This window comes from Leopardus geoffroyi, chromosome B1 (assembly GCF_018350155.1).
Source record: "Leopardus geoffroyi isolate Oge1 chromosome B1, O.geoffroyi_Oge1_pat1.0, whole genome shotgun sequence".
Classification (NCBI taxonomy): Eukaryota; Metazoa; Chordata; class Mammalia; order Carnivora; family Felidae; genus Leopardus; species Leopardus geoffroyi.
The window spans coordinates 202,637,904-202,653,404 of NC_059327.1; the positions used below are offsets into that span (position 1 = coordinate 202,637,904).

A 15,501-nucleotide genomic window follows, 5' to 3' on the forward strand; every position below is an offset into this window, starting at 1 on the left:
ATCCTGGTCCCGGGCTGTTTGGGGGGCGGGGGGGGGGGGGAGGTCCAAGCTAAGACACGCAGGGCATGGGAGCCTGCCTCATAGAGCTCCAACCTGATGTGGAGATCAAAGGCCAGAGGAAACATAGGTAGAATCAAATGTCCTTCTAGCCGGGAACCCATTGACAAATCCCTGAGGCAGGCAGAGTGTGACATTCCCCCAGGAACTCCACGTGGTTTCAAAGTTAAAGCCTTTGTTAGCAGAGAAACCGCTTTAGCTTTGCCAGGTCTCCAGGATCTGTGAGTCACCTTGGACACATGAAGGTCTTTTCGGAAACTCCCTTTATCCCTGACACCCGTACCCCCCCCCCCGCCCCCACCCCACCCCGCCTTAAAAGTATATACTCAATTGCTCCCACAATCCCAGGGCAGCAGCCCTTTCTGCTTGTGGGCCCTGTCCCCAAGCTTTAATAAACCTCCTTCCTTTTTTTTTTTTTTTTTTTTTTTTTTTTTTTTTTTTTTAATGCATAACAAACATCTCAAGAATTCTCTCTTGACCCTTCATTCCTGGATCCCGTATCACATCGAATCACATCAGAGTCAACTGCATTTGGCAATTCGCCGCATAGAGAACAAGGAAGAAGTCAGAAAGTTTCCGTTGAAAGGGAACTGAAAGATGGGCAGAGTGGTCGTGGGAAGAGAAGGATGACCAGTTCGGTGTTGAGATGTGTGACATTTAAGATGCCGGTGGGCGATTTTCGTGGAGATGCTCAGCTGACACTTGGAAAGTCTGTCTCTGTTCCCACCGCACGTTGCGATAGCTTCTCATTTGTTCCGTGACAACGCGTCTTCACAGTTGTGAAGCTGTTACTCCCATCCAAACCAGACTTCCAGTTGGGATATGTGGAAAATGTTGCGGTTCGGAGCTGACGGCCAAGAAAGAATTCTTGAGATGTCTTCAGTGCAAAAAAAGTGGTTGTATTTTTTTTTTAACGTTTATTTATTATTGAGAGACAGAACATGAGCATGGGGGGGGCCGAGAGAGGGGGAGACACAGAATCGGAAGCAGGCTCCAGGCTCCGAGCTGTCAGCACAGAGCCCGAGACGGGGCTCGAACTCACGAACCGTGAGATCATGACCTTAGCCAAAGTCAGACACTTAACCTACTGAGCCCCCCGAGGCGCCCCAAGAAAGTGGTTGTATTAAAGCACGGGGACAGGAACTGTGGGCAGAAAAGAGCTGCCCTGGGATTGCAACAGACAACGGATTATATACTTTAAAGTTGGATGGGGGTTAGGGACTTTTGGAAGGAAGGCAGAGGCAGCTGAATCCAAGGGAGATCGCATGTACAGATCTTCCTGAGTGCAAGGGGTCATCTGTAGGCTGGAAGTTATGGCAGCCAAGGGGTCTCAGCACCAGGTGGAGAGACAAGGGAGATAACAGCAAAACAGGATTTGAATAGCAGAAGGAAAAAGAAGTTCGTCAGGTGCCTGGGTGGCCAGCTGAACATCTGTCTCTTGATTTCCACTCAGGTCATGATCCCAGGGTCATGGGACGGAGCCCCATGTTGGGCTCCACACTGAGCATCAAGCCTCCTTGGAATTCTCTCTCTCCGTCTGCCCCTCTCCCCTCATTGTTTCTCCCTCTAAAATAAATAATAATAATAATAATGATAGAACTAAAAATAAGCGCAAATAAGAGTCCTTTGGTAGTTGATAAAAATCCTCTCCAGTCCAAGAGTTTAACCAATCATTGCAAGAAAGACAGGGACCTTCTAAAGAGCCAATCTGAGTGTTCATGTCAGTTAGAAACCCAAAAATATTCCTGTGGCCATCTGGAATGTACACACAGCATTCTGTGTTTATGAGAGTACGAGTTCAGTTCACCTCGCGCAACTGTTCAGACATCTAACGCCATTCTGTTTTGCAACACTGCCTTATGCATTTGTGTTATCTCGGTGTTTCTTAGGGAAACGCTACTCTGTGTCATTTAGGACTTTGGCTGCATACTTATTAGGAGCTTCCACGTGCCAAACAACATCCTCCAGTCCCAGAGAGGGAACAAAGCTGGATGCTCCGTGGTCATGCCTTAGAAACAGAGCGTGTCCACTGTCGTTTTAAATTTGGAGGGTTAGCTATGTTGGTAATGGTTTTGATAATGGGTCCGGGCAGACAAAACCCAGAGTACAGTGGCCTGTACTATCCAGCCTGGGGGAAGCCATGGCCACAGGTTAGAGCTGCATAGCCATTGGGCCCTGTTGGGAGCCAGCCATCTGGTTCTGGGCCTCCTTGAGCTGCAGTGAGGATAGCAAGGGTCATTCGGGTCTGGAAGCCAACTTTTCAGGGGACTGTGAATGCCAGGCCAAACATAAAATAGTAATTAATTTTTAAGGCTTGAGCCATTTGCTGAGCTATTTGTGCAATAAAAGACAGTCCGTTATGGGACGCCTGGGTGGCTCAGTAAAGCGTCTGACTTCAGCTCAGGTCATGATCTCGCAGTTTGTGAGTTTGAGCCTCGCATCAGGCTCTGTGCTGACAGCTCCGAGCCTGCAGCCTGCTTCAGACTCTGTGTCTCCCTCTCTCTCTGCCCCTCCCCTGCTCCCGCCCTGTCTCTCTCTCAAAAATGAATAAACATCTTGGGGCGCCTGGGTGGCTCAGTCGGTTGAGCGTCCGACATCAGCTCGGGTCATGATTTCACAGCTTGTGAGTTCAAGCCCTGCGCCGGGCTCTGTGCTGACAGCTCGGAGCCTGGAGCCTGCTTCGGATTCTGTGCCTCCCTCTCTCTCTGCCCCAACCCATTTGCATTCTGTCTCTGTCTGTCTCAAAAATAAATAAACATTAAAAAAAAAAAAAAAGAAAAAAATGAATAAACATTTTTTAAAAATTTTAAAGGACAGTCCAAAGGACTAAGGGAGTCCAAATTGAGGGACGATTTCTCTTAGCAAGGTTTTTGTCACTTCAGTGGTCTTTTCTGTTCTACAAGGAAAGGCCTCTATCCATCTAGTAAAGGGGTCTTCATAAAGCAATAGGTACTTGTATCGTTTACAACATGGCATGTGTGTAAAATCTAATTGCCGGCAGTCTCCAGGATATGTCTGCTGCCTGGGAACTGGCCTTCAAGGGGGCGGGGGGAGTGAATTGCACCCTCTGGGTTTGCTTGCCTGCGAGTAGCACATGATTGACAGGCCCGCTTCGTGCGAGTGGTTAATTCCCTCGAAGGTGTTGTTACCCATCTGTTCCAAGGCCTTTTCACCCAAATGAGTAGCCCGGCATAACCCCTGTATTATCTTCCTTTGGTTATTTTTGGGGGTGTAAAGATTTTTTCCCTGATTATTAACAAGCCAGTCCTGTGCATTTTTTGAGTATCCTCGTTCCTGGGCTACGTGAATGTCCTTGTCCGAATAGCTTGGAGTTATGGACTTCATTGGACTTAAGACCGGCATAGGACTTAATATTTATTCTGTGCCATCTCTTGGCCACATAGCCTGACAAATAATTTCCTTCAGATTCTACGTTCCTATCCTTCTGATGTCCTTTGAGAATTGCAGCTACCTCCTTAGGTAGGCATACAACCCCAAGAAGAGTAAACATTTCAGGCCTCTATTTGGGGAGTCAGGGCTTGGTTATGATCCCTTTTCTTCCACAGTGTTCCGCAGGCACATAGGACTAGGAAGGCATAGTTGGAGTCGGTATAGATAATAATTTTGAGGCCCTTTGCCACCTGTAAAGCACGAATGAGCGTTACCAACTCTGCGTTTTGGGCAGACGTATTTGCTGGGAGGGCTTTGACCACAACAGTCTGCAGCAGACTGGCCACAGTGTGCCCAGCTTTTCTTACGCCCTTTTCCATGAACCTACTGCCATCGCTTAAGCCAACTGTTGTCTGCATTTTCAATACGGGAGTCTTTTACGTCTGATCGGCTAGGATAAACAATCATCTGTGAGCAGTCGTGTTCTGACGCAGAAGTACGACCATCAGGCCCAGGCACAAGGGCAGCTGAGTCGAAAGTCTGACAGGTTTGAAGTATTATTTCAGGGGTGTTTATAACCATAGCCTGGTATTTAATAACTCAGCCTCTGGTCATCCGTTGGTGGCCTTTGGTCTCTAAGACACCCTGGACCCGATGTGGGTTCCTCACTGGCAAGGACGGTCCTGTAGTGAGTTCTGAGGCTTCTGCTCCCAGGAGGGCTGTTGTATGCTCGGCTAATGCTTCTATTTTCAACTTTACATCAATAGAGGTGGCTCCTAGGACAAATGTGGCTAAGGGATAAGACCATCAAGAAGGCCTCTTTGAGGGCTAGCCTTCACAATATCCTCATTATGGGGAATCCCTGGCAAGTGGGAGACTTGTCTCAGGACATAAGGGCATTCCCGAGTGCACCGTCCAAACCAATCACAGGGAAAGGGGAACCATCCATTGTCTCCACAAGTCCACAGTTATTCCCACGGAGGGGGGTCTGCTTTGGTTTTTAAGGAGCAATTTTGTCATCCCGGCTACGCGGAGTTGGTCGAGGTGACAGGTGAGTTATACAATTGCTGGGGAATCCACCTCATTTTCCAGCTGTTCAAGTCATCATATGCCCGTGGGGGCCTGTGACCCCCACAGAATACAAGCATGAAGACTGTCTGTACTTGACCTACTGTGGCAGATTCTCTTAAGTGTACCTCAAGTTGTCTAGCTGAGGCAAACAACAAACATTCAAAGACAAACCAGGACGAGAACTTAACGTACGCATGATTTTCCTCTCTCAAGTCGCCCTTCTTTCCAGAGAGAGTCAAATTAAGACTAATTTGTTTGCAAAAACAAGGCCAATTTTAACAAATGTGGCCTAGTTATTTACCTAAGCTCAGCAAAAATAGTGACTGGCCATATAGATCTCTTAAAAAAAATTTTTTTTTAATGTTTATTTATTTTTTTGAGACAGAGAGAGAGAGAGACAGAGTGCGAGCAGGGGAGGGGCAGAGAGAGAGGGAGACACAGAATCCGAAGCAGGCTCCAGGCTCTGAGCTGTCAGCACGGAGCCCAACACGGGGCTCGAACCCATGAGGAGCGAGATCATGACCTGAGCTGAAGTCGGACACACAACCTACTGAGCCACCCAGGTGCCCCCATGTAGATCTCTTAAAGTTGCCTTTGCTGAAACTTTTATAAGGAATCTCAACTGAACTTTTAAAAGCCTCTCTGGCCCAGAAGCCAAGCCAAGTACTTACCATCAGACAGGCCTGCAATACCTGTAAATTTGGGTGAATTCCTCTTCACCAGGTCCCCAAGATATCCTGAGGTTCCTGCACCTGCCAGGAAGTGACATGCTGTACTCACCTGGTGAGGCTGCTGGGAACTCTGGAAGCAAGGTATCAGGCCAACATTTCCAAGGGACCCTACTGGTGCCATGCTTCAGAAAGTCAGCCTTAGTTCCCTAACGCTGTTCGGTCATATCTGACACCATGTATGTCCCTCTCAAATATGGCACTGCAGTCAAAGCCTTGTATTTCCAACGGTGTCCTGTTAAAGAAGGTTACGGATCATCAGAGACCTGATAAAGTAAAACACAAAAATTGGGCAAAGAAATGAGGAAACAGTTCTGCGCACATTTTCTTACCAAGAGCAGACCAACAATCTAAGAAAATTTTGTATCCGAGAGAAGGCAGAATTTCAACCCTATTCCAGTAAACTTTAAAAACCCATTCATTTCAACCTTAGTCCGTCGTGAGCACACATAGAATTCCTTTCCAAAGATTTCCCTTCACAAAACTTCCACCACTTGCCTTTGCGTTCAGATTTTGCCCGGAGCCCTTTCTCTCCCAACAACTGGTCTCGTTTAGGATAAGATTACTTTCTTTTACCTTCAACACAAATGTATTTCCACACCTTACATCTTTCTTACAGTTGCTTCCCTTATTTCCGTCAGCCTCAATTACACTTGGCAGAATTTTAATGCTTAGGAACCATAGTCTCCGGGGAAAACTAAGTAGTAACCAATCGTGAACTGTTACACCAGAATTCTTTAGATGGCAAATTTGTGGATACACGTAAGCACAAAGCATGTTTTCCAACAGACCCAAATATCCTTAGTTTCTCTGCAATAAGGAGTCAAAAGCAGATAAACCTTAGCTCAGTAATCAATGCTCTAGCATTTTATCCTAGTTACAAAAGACTTAGATGTCCAATGGATTCAAGCCCAATTTATCATCCAAACGAAACTTTGAAGCTTCAGGTTACCAAAGACTTTGAAAGCTACCCTAACAATTACCCATGAAAACTTAGAGACAAAAGCCACCATTGTATCGAGTCATCCTTTTGCTAATTTCAACGGAGATCACGAGCTTATTTGACCTTTAGCAAACCTAGGTAGAACACGAGTTTCGTATTTAATGCTGATAACTCTAACGACGTGTCCATTTCAAACTTAAATTAGATGGAATTCAAATTATGTTCAACCTGGGTCCACTTAAAAGTCAATCGATCCAGGGGCGCCTGGGTGGCGCAGTCGGTTAAGCGTCCGACTTCAGCCAGGTCACGATCTCGCGGTCCGTGAGTTCGAGCCCCGCGTCGGGCTCTGGGCTGATGGCCCAGAGCCTGGAGCCTGCTTCCGATTCTGTTTCTCTCTCTGCCCCTCCCCCCTTCATGCTCTGTCTCTCGCTGTCTCAAAAAATAAATAAATAAATAAATAAATAAATAAATAAATAAACGTTAAAAAAAAGATAATAAGAGGCCCTTAGGCCCCGATTTAGAGGCATGAAGGCCTGGACCTGGGGTACCTCGGTCCATTTGCCCTGTTCCCTGCAGAAGAGATCTAACTGCTGGGTCCCTACTAAGGCCACGCAGAGTTCGAGGACATTAGTCCTTTCCCGAATTGTTTCCAGGGGGTTAAAAGGCATCCCAAGACAGAGTCCTTGGGGACCGAGGAGGAAGCTCCCATGCTCCTAGAAAAGTAGTGAAGGTGTGTTACCAAGAAAATCCCCCCACCCCCAACACCTGGGTGGAGTCCCACATGCAGGACACGTCAGAGGTGCCTGGTGTCAAAGTGACCTGAAGCGTCACTGGAACAAAATCGCTACGATCACTGCCTGTAGGAGGGAGGCCGGCCCTCCCCCCCCATCCCCCTGCGCTTCCCCATTGCCTTCTAGACTACAGTGGGTGCCGGTGTATGGACTGAGTTTGCCTTGCTGAGAAGGCCGTGCTGAGCCTTGGCTTGAATCCTCCCCTCAAGACCGGAAGAGCCTTAGATCATAGAAAACTTCCCTCTTCCTGTAACCTCTGAACCCCGTGCCTGTGTTGAATGTTGCACTTCTCATGTTCCAAAGCCATCGTCTTAGAGGTCTGCCTCTATGGTCGCCCTGAAGGTTTCTCAAATGCCGGGTCTTAATTAGCTCTGCATTCTCAATGCTTAGCGCACCCAGGTCTGCTCCCCCCTCCCCCAGACCTCCCACCACATATCAGCAACGGGTAAGATCTGTAATGATTCATCGCGGGTGCTCTAACCAGGCTACACCTGTTGGGAAAGAGTTAGGGGTTGTATTATGTCCTGCCTGAAAAACCATGTCAAAGTCCAGCAGCCCCGGGAAAGGAAGAAAGCCTCATTAAAATGGAGTGAGGTGGCCCTGAAGGTGCCCTGAGGGGGCTGCAGCCAGGAACACCAGCAGAGAAGAATCATTTGAACAAGAGAGGACATTTTGCACATAGGATTTCCATCTCCTACTTTTAAGAGAAAGAAGGAAGATCCCCAGCCCACCCCAGCAACCACGCGGAAGCATGGCTTGCAGCCCGGGAGAAACTGTCCAACCTCAAACCTCGTGTTCTTCTCCCCTGAACTTTTGTTTAAAACTCCCTCCCGGTTTCCTCCTAAAACCTAACATACGCTGAATTTTCCTTCGTGTCTCCAGACTTGGCCCTGGCTCACCGTAGCTTGCACGGCCGGGCCTGCAACTTCTCTGCTCTTCCCGAACAAACTCGTTTTGCTAGTAAAATGGGGGGGCTCTTCGTTTTTTAAGATTGACCATAGAGACAGCATGAAAATCAAGCACACGGTCCAAGACTAAAAGGGATGGCGTGAACGGCTGTGTCGACGAGGTTCCATGCCTCCTTTAGGTCTCACTGAATTCCACAGAAACGGGTACGTGCTCGTGTCTCCGACAAATCACCCGCTTTGGGTCAGGGTTCCCTTCTTCTGGATTCCCACAGAGACTCTTCAGCGAAGGGCAAAAGTCCCAACAGGAGGGACGAAAGCACACAGAGGACGAGGGCTATCTGGGGCTTCTGGTAACGGACAGACTCGGCAGGCTCTGCTGGAGATGTGGGTCCCCCTCGGCGGGCCCGGGTCCTCCCGGGCGACACTGGAGGACCGGCCGTCCCCAGCAGGCCCAGGACAGGAACCCTGCAAGAGGCGCGTGCCCGCGCGCTAGCCCCTGCGCGCTCCCGGCGCCCCGCCCCGTGACGTCACAGGCCGCGCCGCCAGGTGCGTCATCGCGGCGCGCCGCCGCCGGGAGCTCGGCGCGGTTGGACTATGGCTGAGGTGGGCCGGGCGGCGGTGCGCGACCCTGGGGAGCTGCTCCCGGGGGGCTTCTGGGAGGCGGTGGCCGTGTGGCTGGAGAAGCCGCAGGTGGCCAACAAGCGGCTGTGTGGCGTCCGCCTGGAGGCCCGGCGGAGGGCCGCCCTGCCCCGGGTGTCGCCCCGCGGCCGCAGGCCCAACGCGGGCCCCGAGCAGGAGGAGCCGGGAGCGGCCGGACGGGGTCCGCGCCCCCCCGAGGGGGGCCCGGGTCGCGGGCCCGAGGAGTCCCGGCACCGGCGCCAGCAAGGGGAGGGCCCCGGGGAAGCAGCCGCGGCGCCCCTGCTCGTAGAGGGCCCCTGGCAGCCCGACAAGGCAGGAGCCGGGGAGGGCGATTTCTCCGCCTGGGATCTGGATTCTCTGTGGGACGATTTCTCCCGAAGCCTCGCCGGCGGCAGCCACGAGTTGCTGGCCTTCCTCACCGGGGCCCGTGCGGGATCGCAGCCAGAGGCGCCGAGCGAGCTCGACGTGGTTCTCAGAACCGTCATCCCGAAAACAAGCCCGCTCTGCCCGCTTGCTGCACCGAGGAGAGAAGTTGTCGTGCAAGGTAGGAGTGTTTCCGGTAGCGAGAGGTGCCGGAGATCAAGGCGGACGCGTGAAAGCGGCAAGGAGAGATACAGATTTTAATTACAAATATATTATTGCAGTAGGGAGAGGTGTGGGGCCTGAACTGAGCTCCACCTGCATTTGTGCAGAGTTGACCGGCGTTTGAAAGGGAGAGGGACGGAGTAGGGAGGTGGTGGGGGGGCTCCGCAGAGAGAGAAGTGACAGTTAAGGAAAGACAGAGGATTGGGGTGAGTCCGTGCCCCTGAGGCCTTCAGATGTGGACGTCAGCGTTACCAGATCGGCTTCGCTGCAGGGGAGAGGCAGTGCTCCTCTCTACAAGGAGGGCCGGGTTTTTTGTTTTTTCAAGGTTATTTTTGAGAGAGAGAGAGCACAACAGGGGAGGGGGGGAGAGAGAGAGAGAGAGAGGGAGGCACAGAATCCGAAGCAGGCTCCAGGCTCCGAGCTGTCAGCACAGAGCCGCATGCGGGGCTCGAACTCACGGATTGTGAGATCATGACCTGAGCCGAAGCCGGACGCTCAACCGACCGAGCCCCCCCAGGCGCCCCAGGACTGCCGGCTTTAGGACTGCTTTCTCCCTTGTGCGCCTGGCACCGTGCAGGCTCGGGATGCAGCAGTGGATGGGACATATGAGCATGTCTGACCTCCTGGGCGCTATGGTAAATGGAGCCAGGAAAAGCCATGGGAGAGCAGAAGCCTGCTGATTTATTACTGTTTTTATTGACGCTTCTGCTAAAATGCTGACAAACTGTTTAATTGATTGTCCCTGTGTCCCGCTCCCCCAGATGTCCTCAACGGAACTGTAACATTTTTACCTTTGGAAGAAGATGACAAAGGGAACGTAAAGGTTGAGACAAGCAACGTGTATCAAATCCGGCTGGGTCGGAGCAAAGAAGAATGGTAAGAACTGAATAGTGGCTTCCTCCTCCGGGACTTTGTTTTCAGGCGGGTGTTTGAGTAGCTGCAACATTCAGGCCCTTCGAGAACTGAAGGGGCAGCTCCGGTGTGAGAACCTTCCTGGGAGACTTTGTTCCTTGTTGGCCCCTGTGTGGGGGTGGGGCGGTCACCGCCTGGCCTGAGTCTGTGTTCTTCCTGTTCCGTGAAGCCTTGAGAACTAGTAGCAACCGGTTTTAGCGTCCAGGTCAAAGAATTGCAAATCCTTTCATTTTATTTCTTGCAGCTCGGTAACTTGAGTGAGTATAAGCTTCCTTTTTTCCTTCCTGCTGAGGCTCCCCCATGGTTGGGATGGAGTGGGTACCCAGTGGTGCTTCTCACACGAGTGGTACTTGGGCAGGACCCCGTAGTTCCGTGTGGCATTTGGGCCTGTCCAGCAAGTGTGAAATCTGGTTGACTTCTGTTTGGTGTTTTTTTAAATGACCGAGTCGGAGGGAGGGTAAATTCACTTACGGCTCTGCCGCTGATGTTTTCCTGAGAGCCACATCTGGAGAGTACAGATACTTTCCAGAACAGCCTTGAGGATTGTGTCTGTTTCATCAGACGGGGCTTTGCACATGGCTTTGTAGAAAGGAGAGGAGTACAGTGGGAAGCCTGGTTTTGCAGTCAGAAAGGTCAGAAAGGGCTGGGTTTCCCCCTTAGCAGTGTGGCCTTGGGTATGTCGCCTCTGTGGCTCCCAGTTTTCCCATCTGTGAAATGGATTTAATAATTCTTGAACCTCTGAGGAGGGGCCTAGGCTTCCTGGGGACCTGTTGCAGGCAGAGAAGCTTGCTGGGAATTCTTAGGACCTGGGTGAAGCCTCTTTGTTTTTGGTTTTTGTTTTTATATTAAATATAATTTATTGTCAAATTGGTTTCCATACAACCCCCAGTGCTCATCCCAACACGTGCCCTCCTCAACATCCATCACCCACTTTCCCCTCTCCCCCACCCCCCATCATCCCTCAGTTTGTTCTCAGTATTTAGGAGTCTCTTACGGTTTGCCTCCCTCCCTCTCTAACTTTTTGTTCCCCCCTTCCCTTCCTCCATGGTCTTCTCTTAAGTTTTTCAAGATCCACATATGAGTGAAAACATACGGTATCTTTCTCTGCCTGACTTATTTCACTCCGCATAATACCCTCCAGTTCCATCCACGTTGCTGCAAATGGCACGATTTCATTCTTTCTCATTGCCAAGTAGTATTCCGTTGTGTACATAAACCACATCTTCTTTATCCATTCGTCAGTTGATGGACATTTAGGCTCTTTCCATAATTTGGCTATTGTTGAAAGCGCTGCTATAAACATTGGGGTACAAGTTCCCCTGTGCATCAGCACTCCTGTATCCCTTGGGTAAATTCCTAGCAGTGCTATTGCTGGGTCATAGGGTAGGTCTATTTTTAATTTTTCATTTCCGTTTGTTTCCATATATTTTTTAACTTCTTCTCTAATTGCCTGGTTGACCATTCATTCTTTTGTAGGGTGTTCTTTAACCTCCATGCTTCTGGAGTTTTCCAGATTTTTCCTGTGGTTGATTTCAAGCTCCATAGCATTGTGGTCCGAAAGTATGCATGGTATGATCTCAATTCTTGTATACTTATGAAGGGCTGTTTTGTGACCCAGTATGTGATCTATCTTGGAGAATGTTCCATGTGCACTCGAGAAGAAAGTATATTCTGTGGCTTTGGGATGCAGAGTTCTAAATACATCTGATCCAATGTATCATTCAGGGCCCTTGTTTCTTTATCGACCGTGTGTCTAGATGATCTATCCATTGTTGTAAGTGGGATATTAAAGTCCCCTACCATTGGGGCGCCTGGGTGGGTCAGTCGGTTAAGTGGCTGACTTCGGCTCAGGTCATGATCTCGCGGTCCGTGAGTTCGAGCCCCGTGTCGGGCTCTGTGCTGACAGCTCAGAGCCTGGAGCCTGTTTCAGATTCTGTGTCTCCCTCTCTCTCTGACCCTCCCCCATTCATGCTCTGTCTCTCTCTGTCTCAAAAATAAAAAATAAACGTTAAAAAAAAAAATTAAAGTCCCCTACACTTACCACATTCTAATCAATAAGGTTGCTTATGTTTGTGATTAATTGTTTTATGTATTTGGGGGCTCCCGTATCTGGCGCATAGGCATTTATAATTGTTAGCTCTTCCTGATGGATAGACCCTGTAATAATTATATAATGCCCTTCTTCATCTCCTGTTACAGCCTTTAAAGTCTAGTTTGTCTGATACAAGTATGGCTTCTCCACTTTTATTTTCACTTCTAGTAGCATGATAGATAGTTTTCCATCCCCTCACTTTCAATCTGAAGGTGTCCTCAGGTCTAAAATGAGTCTCTTGTAGACAGCAAATAGATGGGTCTTTTTTAAAAAATCCATTTTGATACCCTATGTCTTTTGATCGGAGCATTTAGTGCATTTACATTCAGTGTTATTATAGAAAGATACGGGTTTAGAGTCATTGTGGTGTCTGTAGGTTTCATGCTTGTAGTGATGTCTCTGGTCCTTCGTGGTCCTTGCAACATTTCACTCACAGAATCCCCCTTAGGATCTCTTGTAGGGCTGGTTTAGTGGCGATGAATTCCTTCAGTTTTTGTTTGTTTGGGAAGACCTTTATCTCTCCTTCTATTCTGAATGACAGACTTGCTGTATAAAGCATTCTCAGCTGCATATTTTTTCTGTTCATCACATTGAAGATTTCCTGCCATTCCTTTCTGGCCTGCCAAGTTTCCATAGATAGGTCTGCCACTAGTCTTATCGGTCTCCCTTTATAAGTTAGAGCGTGTTTATCCCTAGCTGCTTTCAGAATTTTCTCCTTATCCTTGTATTTTGCCAGTTTCACTACGATATGTTGTGCAGAAGATCAATTCAAGTTACCTCTGAAGGGTGTTCTCTGTGCCTCTTGGATTTCAATGCCTTTTTCCTTCCCCAGATCAGGGAAGTTCTCAGCTATGATTAGTTCAAGTACACCTTCAGCCCCTTTTTCTCTCTCTTCTTCTTCTGGAATTCCTTTGATAATGGATATTGTTCCATTTGATTGAATCACTTAGTTCTCTAATTCTCCCCCTCGTAATCCTGGATTTTTTAATCTTTTTCTCAGCTTCCTCGTTTTCCATAGCTTTATCTTCTAATTCCCCTATTCTACCCTCTGTCTCTTCAGTCCACGCTGTGGCTGCCTCCATTCTATTTTGCACCTCATTTGTGGCATTTTTTAATCCATCGGGAGTATTTTTTAGTCCCTTGATCTCTGTAGCAATAGATTCTCTGCTGTCCTCTATGCTTTTTTCAAGCCCAGCAATGAATTTTATGATTATTATTCTAAATTCTTGTCCAGTTATATTGCTTAAGTCTGTTTTGATCAATTCGTTAGCTATCACTTCTTCCTGGAGTTTCTCTTGAGGAGAATTCTTCGTTTCGTCGTTTCAGCTACTTTTCTGTCCCTTTTGCCTTTTCAGAGCTTGTTGTGTCCTCTGCCCGTGCCGGCACTGCTGTATGAAAGGAGGGTCCCATGCCGTCCGGGGCCTGGCCCTTCAGGAGATTGTTACTTGCTCTCTGTTGTTGTGACTTTGGTTATTTTCTTTCCTACTCATAGTGATGGTTTGGACCCTCCACCAGGTGTGCTTTGATTCGTTCCTTGGAGTAGCCCTGGAAAGGAGAACAGACAGACAGGAGGCGAAAACACGCACACACACACAAAACAAACAAACAAGTAAACAAAAACAAAAAACAATCCAAAAGCAGAAAACCAGAGACACCCACTACAAGTAAAGAACAGGGTAGAGGTGCTGACGGAAGAGAACAGACAAAGAGAGAAGTGACAGGAGTGGGGGGGGGGGGGATAAACATTGACCAGGCAGAGAGACTAAAAGGCTTAGTCCAGAGAGAGAGAGAGGAGAATAAGGAAGGAGGCGGGGAAAAAGAAAGGAAGATACAGTTACCCAGACAGAGAAACTATACGGCTTGATTATTCTAGAGAGAGAGAAAGGAGCGTAAAGAAGGAGGCGTGGAACACGTGTCAAGAGAATGCGTTAAATTTGTCTGTTTAGACAGACCAATAACCAGAGTAACCAGCCTGGGGGAGGGAAGAGATGAGGAGAAATGGGGGGGTGGGCAAGAATATATCTCCATATCCAGAAGTGACCTAGAGTTAATCCAGGCAACGCTGCATCGCTGGGCTGGGGGAACCGTCCGCAGGGTGTGTCCAGCTCCGGGAGATACGCGGTCACCCAGTGCGGAGGGGCGTGGTTTGGTGTGGGCTGGTCCCGCCTTCACCGTGGGCCCCAGGACTGATCCCTGAGGCCCCACCGTGGTGGTGGTTGTGGGGTGGGGGGGGGACGGCGATCCCCCAGTCTCTTCTCCGCAGACTTGGTAGGCCCCGTTTGAGTCGTCCTCACTGAGCCACGGGCGCAGATGGGGCGGTCCTTCTCGCTCCGCCAACTGCCCTGACCCTGCGCTTGGCTAGGATTCAAAGTCCCGCTTCGTGTGCTCTGGTGCTGGGGAAGCGCCTCTCCATGCGGCCTGATACGTGGTCCCGGCTGGCCGTGTCTGTGCCCCGGCACTTCAGGGAGGACCGCCTCCTACCGTGGGCCTCGCTACCAACCTCCCCACCGAACCCCGGGGGTGGCGGACGCAGGCAGGCTTTGTCTTTTCCCGCAGCGCTCCAGGGAGGGGGCCGCTTTCTCCTACTGCGGACTGCGCCCCTGACCGACACCGAACCCGGCCGGCTCCCCTCCTCCCCAGGTGCGTGAACAGGGAGCCGGCCCCAGTCCGATGAAAGCCCCGCGGTTAGAGGTGGGATCCCTCTGAGTCCCAGCCCGAGGCTTCTCTCTCGTCCAGATACAGCCCTGCGCTTCCCCAGCCGTTCTTTCCCTTCCCTTTGTCTCTCGCAAGAAGGGGGTCCCTCCCCTCCGTGCGACACGGCCCGTTTTATCTCCCCCAGTTCACAGTCACCCACTTACGTTTCTCAAGTTTCCCCGTTTTCTTCCCGGTAGTTTCAGCCTCTTTTCCTGCCAGACTCTTGGGGTTCAAAGTCCTTTGGCTTCAGCACTTCTTTGTCTGAGAGACACAGGAAGTGTGGATCCCCTTACTTCTCGCCACGTTGGCCCCCCCTCCTCAAGAACCACGGGTGAAGCCTCTTTGAATTTTCAAGAGACTGCCCGAGGGACCTGGCCCCAGGCCCTTGCCTCAGCGAGCGCGGGCGCCTCGGGGAAAGCCATGTCTCCCGTGGCGGTCGCCTGGGGTACTGATGGCAGAGCTGTTAGGTGAGCACTGAAGGCTCCTGCTCGGGTCTGTGGTGAGGGCGCCCAGCGGGGCCCGGCCCTAGCAGTGCCCAGCGCAGGTGATGCGTCGTGGTCACGTTCTGGGCTGACGTCCTGAGGACTCGGACTCGGCTGCCCGCTCCCCATCTTTCCACGTTGGCATTTCCTGTCCTTGCCCCACCGGGCAGCCGTCCCTCACATCCCCTTGGGCACCGGGACCAGATACC

The 15,501-nt window shown here is 50.2% G+C and overlaps 1 protein-coding gene across 3 annotated transcripts in view; it reads left to right on the plus strand.

Moving 5' to 3' along the window:
* Positions 1–8,440: 8,440 nt before the first annotated feature.
* The window catches only part of TRMT44 (tRNA methyltransferase 44 homolog), a 30,071-nt gene continuing 23,010 nt past the window's right edge, over positions 8,441–15,501 (plus strand). Inside the window, exons 1-2 of one of the 3 annotated variants that reach the window (XM_045474694.1) lie at positions 8,441–9,071; positions 9,874–9,988. In XM_045474694.1, coding sequence (XP_045330650.1) covers positions 8,483–9,071; positions 9,874–9,988 — 704 coding nt within the window. In that variant the 5' untranslated portion in view covers positions 8,441–8,482. Of the gene's footprint in view, positions 9,072–9,873; positions 9,989–15,246; positions 15,278–15,501 lie in introns of those variants that run through there. The other 2 variants (XM_045474693.1, XM_045474696.1) reach the window with 2 other exon arrangements.